At 36.5% G+C, this 5715-nt stretch overlaps 1 protein-coding gene across 1 annotated transcript in view; it reads left to right on the forward strand.

The window, feature by feature from the left end:
* Nucleotides 1–4401, forward strand: part of LOC107688981 (inhibitor of Bruton tyrosine kinase-like) — a 35977-nt gene extending 31576 nt beyond the window's left edge. The window contains exons 27-28 of the mRNA XM_016486835.1: nt 2456–2582; nt 3584–4401. Of these exons, the coding sequence (XP_016342321.1) occupies nt 2456–2582; nt 3584–3709 (253 nt within the window). The 3' untranslated portion in view covers nt 3710–4401. The remainder of the gene's footprint in view (nt 1–2455; nt 2583–3583) is intronic.
* The last annotated feature ends 1314 nt before the right edge of the window (nt 4402–5715 follow it).

The following is a 5715-nucleotide window of genomic DNA, read 5'->3' on the forward strand; positions in this document are numbered from 1 at the left end:
TCACACTAGGTTTTGGATCAGAGCTCTTGTGTGAGAGCAGGTGTTATTCTGGTTCTCATTCATCTGTATGTTCCACCAGGTGGCGCTATAATGCTTCTGTATAACCCGGGCTGTGAGTGAGCGGCTGTAGTCAGTGGGACTTTTTATTGAAAAATGTCATTCCATAATTTCCCCTGTGATCTCCTTCAAACAATGTGGAAATTAATAGTTTTGAAAACACACATAAAATGTCTGTGTATATGCATTGTGTGCAGAATTGTTAACAATATAAAAGTAGCGTTTAGAATTTAAAGATCATTTTTCACAACAAAAACAAAAAGCTGTCCACAGTTGGGAAGAAACAGTTTAGATTTTTTATAATGAATATATATATATATATATATATATATATATATATATACATTACCATTTAAATGTTTGAGCTAGGTAAGTTTTTTTTTTTTTTTTTCTTTTTTTATGCTGCACAATATTTGTGTGGAAGCTGTGATACTTTTTATTTTTCAGGATTCACAGATGAATAGAAAGTTCAAAAGAACAACATTTATTTGAAATAGACATCTTTTATAACATTATGCATGTCTTTACTATCACTTTTAATCAATTTAATGCGTCCTTGTTAAATAAAAGTATTGAATTCCTAAAAAAAAATCTATTTTTATGCAATAGAAAATAAATAAAAATGAAAAAATAAACAAAATTAGCTGACAAGATCAAACACTAGCCTATCTTTTTTACTAGTGTCTAGTTTTTTTATCCAAATCAACCATCTGTTGATCGTCTGCAAACCAAAGTGACCATATTTTGGCATTTGTAGCATTGCATTGTGGCTGATTTGTACACAGTGTTTATTACACAAACCCAGTGTCGTCTGAAGTTCAGATGATTCAGACTGTTATATTGTTATTTAAGAGTGGACCTTGATGCTCTGCTCTCCAGGATGTCTAACGGCAGGTTCTTCAGGACGTTTCTTTCTCCAGCATGTGTCGCGCTGATCTGACCTGAGCCTGCAGATGTGACTGTGGCCAGACGTCTCTCCGTCTCTGTGTCTGTCACATTAGCTGCCTGCTGGGCTGTGTTTATGACTCCAGCGCTCAAGCACAGGGCTGAATATTTATCAGCAGCGCTCCACTGCCCGGCTGTGATTGTAATCTCTTTTGATAAGAGCAAACTTTGTCACAAACACACTCATCCCTGGAGCTCGACGTCACCTGTGTTTACGAGTGTGTGCCAAGAAGGTCGGACAGGCTGTAGAAACTCACCGTGCATCGCTGTTCTCAGGCGGAAAGTGTTTTGTTTTGGTTTTGTTTTTGTGTGTGTGTTGTGTATTCGTTTTTAATTTGTGCTCATTAATGGAGTCATTTCATGGCTTTTAGTTCTGTGAACATTTCTGGACCGCCTGCATTCTTCCAATGATGTAAACAGAACAATGTAGTCAAATATGCAATATATAAATACACTGTCCATTCTTTCAATCTAAAAAATAACTAAAAGAATAATTAGCAGAATCATTAAAGGAACAGTTCACCCAAAAATGAAAATTTGCTGGAAATGTGCTCCCCCTCAGGCCATCCAAGTAGTTGAGTTTGTTTCTTCATCAGATTTGGAGAAATGTAGCATTGCATCTCTTGCTCATCAATAGATGCTCTGCAGTGAATGGGTGCCGTCAGAATAAGAGTCCAAACAGCTGATAAAAACATCACAATAATCCACAAGTAATCCACTCCAGTCCATCAGTTAACGTCTTGTAAAGACAGTGTGTTTGTAAGAAAAAAATCCATCATTATGGTGTTTTTAACTTCAAACCGTTGCCATAATCCATAATAACGCTTCCTCCAGTGAAAAGGTCCATCTCTTGTTGTCTCTCACATCAAAATCCAGCCACATATTTGTTTAGAGCTGTTTTGGACTGTTTTTGCTTGATCTGTGCATATTTCGCCCCTGATTCAGACAAGAAGACTTTTTCACTGGAGAAAGCAATATTATGGATAGAGGATGTAACGGTGTAAATTTGTTGATTTATGTAATGATTTATTTGTTTCTTACAAACACGCAGCTTTTCACAAGACGTTAACTGATGGACTGGAGTGGTGTGGATTACTTGTGGATTATTGTGATGTTTTTATCAGCTGTTTGGACTCTTATTCTGATGGCACCCATTCACTGCAGAGCATCCATTGCTGAGCAAGTGATGCAATGCTACATTTCTCCAAATCTGATAAAGAAATAAACTCATCTTGGATGGCCTGAGGGTGAGGACAGTTTCAGCTAATTTTTATTTTTGGGTGAACTATTCCTTTAAGGAGCAGTAGAATGTGAGCCATCATAATTCATATCCCTACTGCTTAAGTCAGTTGTAGCGTTTGAAGCAACTTCCTTATTTCTCTTCAGAAGTTGTTACTCAGCATTTGTATGAGTAAACATTGAACCCTTTTCTCATCTGTGTTTTTCCCATCAGCCCTTGGGTGCTGAGGGCAGTTGGCAGCCCTCCTTCCACTTCTACATTTGCCTCCATTGTGGAGGAGGAGAGGCAACAGGAAGCCGCGCTGATCCGCAGCCGTGAGAAACCGCTAGCGCTCATACAGGTAACATTCTTCTGTCTTATGTGCATTTGACATAGTGACATAGACATACTTTTATTCACCAAATTAAAGTCTAGTGTCCGCAGTTGATGGTCAAGACAGTAACTTTAACCTGGCAATAACACTGGACATGTCAGGTTGTCAAATGGCATGATGTGCATTATTTAGAAAACATGCTGTTTTAATGAAACGTGCTCTGCTTTCAAACATTTCTACTTGGGAAAATGCATTACCATTTAAAACTTTGGGGCCAGTAAGATTTTTTTTTTGCACTGTTTCCAAAATAAGTGTCTTCTGCTCACCAAGACTGCATTTATTTGATTAAAAATGCAATAAAACTGTGAAATATTATTGTGATTTCAAATAGCTGTTTTCTATGTGAATGTTCAAATGTAATTTATTGCTGTGATCAAAGCTGAATTTTCAGCATCATTACTCCAGTCTTCAGTGTCACATGATCTTCAGAAATCATTCTAATATGCTGATTTGCTGCTCAAGAAACATTTCTGATTATTATCAATGTTGAAAACAGTTATGCTGCACAATATTTTTGTGGAAACGGTGATACATTTTAGTTTTCAGGATCCTTTTGTAACATTATAAATTTCTTTACTGTCACTTTTGATCAATTTAATGCATCCTTGCCAAATAAAATTAAGAATTTAGCTAACATATCTTATTTACCCCAAACTTCTGAATGGTGGTGTATGTTTGAAAACATTTTGAAGAATAATGATTAAGATGTGCACACTCATGTACTTAAGGTATGAGGAAAATATTTACTTTTTGTTTTATGATGCATGATATTACATCTTTGAAAAATTGAATTAGATCATTAAAACCTTGACTGAAAACAGTATAAAAATGTAAAATTGTACGAGAAACACTTGTGCACATTTTTAAGAATTTTTTCAAATGTGTTGTAAACTAGATTTTTAAAAATGTCCTTTTCCTGATGTTTATCATTTGACCCTTATATTCCGTTCATCTCATCTTTATCGTAGATTGAAGAACGAGCCATTCAGGACCTGTTACTCCATTACAAGGCCATTAATAACCCAGAGGAGCTGATATTGGTGGAGAGATCCCCTCAAGGTCCAGTCGCCATCCCCACATGGAACAAACGCTGATGCTGAGGTTACATTGACACTCATGACTTCCCGCTCACGTTTCAGGCAGTATTAGGGTGCATCACAAGCAGTGTTCTGCTTTCATCACCTTATTCTGCAGTAAGCACACTCACATTCTTTGACTGCTTACTTTTACTTTCTCTATGCTTTTTTTATTTTTTCTCATTAATTTTCTCTTAAGGAAAGACTGGAATATGAAGTGTAATCTACTGTTGTCAGCCCAGAGAGTAGCCACATGTTTTTTTTTTTATTATATGATGCAGTGGTGAGGTGATCTGCATCTCACAGCTAGATTGTGTGTGTGTGTGTGTGTGTGTGTGTGTGTGAGGTCTTTATGGAGAGCAAACTCTCACATTGTAAAACACATTGTAAATCCAATTAGCCGTGAAAAGCACTAAAGCCTTTATTAATTGCTCACAAGGGCTGTTCGAAAGAGCTGGTGTAAAAGAAAATCAGGTGCACTATAAAAGAAGCTGAGATTTATGAATATGCATTTTATATTTTGCTTCCTCATGCAATTAACATCAATAACATTCTCATTTGGTGTACAATGTAGTGATAGTTTATGTTCGTCACTAGCATAATATGATTGGTACTACAGATAAAAAAAAAAAAGATATGTATACCTCAAAGTAATCTTTGCTTAATGTTAAGAGACGTGGCATGCAATAAAGAGATGAATGTGAGCATCAGCGGTTGTTGTTTTATGTCTCTTTATAGGCATCTCTTAAAGTGATAGTTCACCCGGTTACCCAGACAGACCCCCGCTTGCTTACAGTTATTGCATATTAATCTGCCAAAGGAGAAAGTATTCTAAAATAAAAAAATATTACAAATTTGCTTTTAATTACTCACCATTCTAGCATAACTTCAACACTATGACTCTGTCAAGACCATATAATATTATTTACTACATTGTTTTTACATTTTATGCATTGGTTCAAACATTCAAGCACTGAAGTTTGCCAAACCCTTAAACCTCACAATTGCTATGAACATTCACTTCATTTCTGTATCCTGTTGTATTTGTACTTTTTATCATTTATTCTTTTCTGCCCTAAATAGTTGTAGAGATCTCAAATTTGAATCCTCCCAACTACTCAGGTACTGCTACATACATCTGTCAGACACTAGGTGGCGCTATACTAAGTACATTTGTGTTTTAGTTCATAACGCTGGAACCATAAGAGTAGGGTTGGGTATCATTTGGATTTTTTTCGATACCGGTGCCAAATCGATACTTTTAAAACGGTTCCGGTGCCTGAATCGATACTTATTAAAAAATAAATAAATAAAAAATCCCCAAAAAATGATGGATTGGCCATTAGAATAGAAATATAATAGAGAGTGCAAATGTTAGAGGGTCAAATGAAGATGAAAGAGATGTGTTTTCAGCTGTTTCTTGAAAATATTAAGTACTCAGCTGCTTGGATTGAGCTGGGCAGGTCATTCCACCAGGAGGGAACAGTTAATGTAGAAGTCCATGAAAGTTTTATCATAGGTAGAATGCAAAATGTTTCAATACAAGCATTTCAGTCAAATGTAATTTATGCAATATTTCAAATCTTTAACCCACTTGGGAAAATCAACCCATGGCAACAGTTTAAAAGTAGCCCAATTCTGTGGAAAAACGCAGACTTGGCAACCCTTCTTCCAACAAGAGCTACCGGAGTCAGCTTTGACTGATCACAGGTCGAGAATAAGGAGAGATGAATGACAAGACCATGCTGGAGTATTTGCTGCTCAACAGATCCTGAGCTCATTGACAAATATCTGATCTTGTAAGATGTGCTCCCTTTACACAGAGTGCGTGTGATCGCGAAATAGAAAGTGAAAGTAAACAGCGCAAACGCTCATTCAAAAATATTTAAATACACCACATCCTGAGAGCGGCTCCCTGATGCGTCAAAATTATATACAATATTAGAATGTTTAAAGAAGTGGACACGAAAATCGCGGGAGCGAAACACATGTTGTGAGAGCAGGCAGAAATGGTCAGAGATTCA

Source organism: Sinocyclocheilus anshuiensis, unplaced genomic scaffold (assembly GCF_001515605.1).
Source record: "Sinocyclocheilus anshuiensis isolate Anshui unplaced genomic scaffold, SAMN03320099.WGS_v1.1 scaffold181, whole genome shotgun sequence".
NCBI lineage: Eukaryota > Metazoa > Chordata > Actinopteri > Cypriniformes > Cyprinidae > Sinocyclocheilus > Sinocyclocheilus anshuiensis.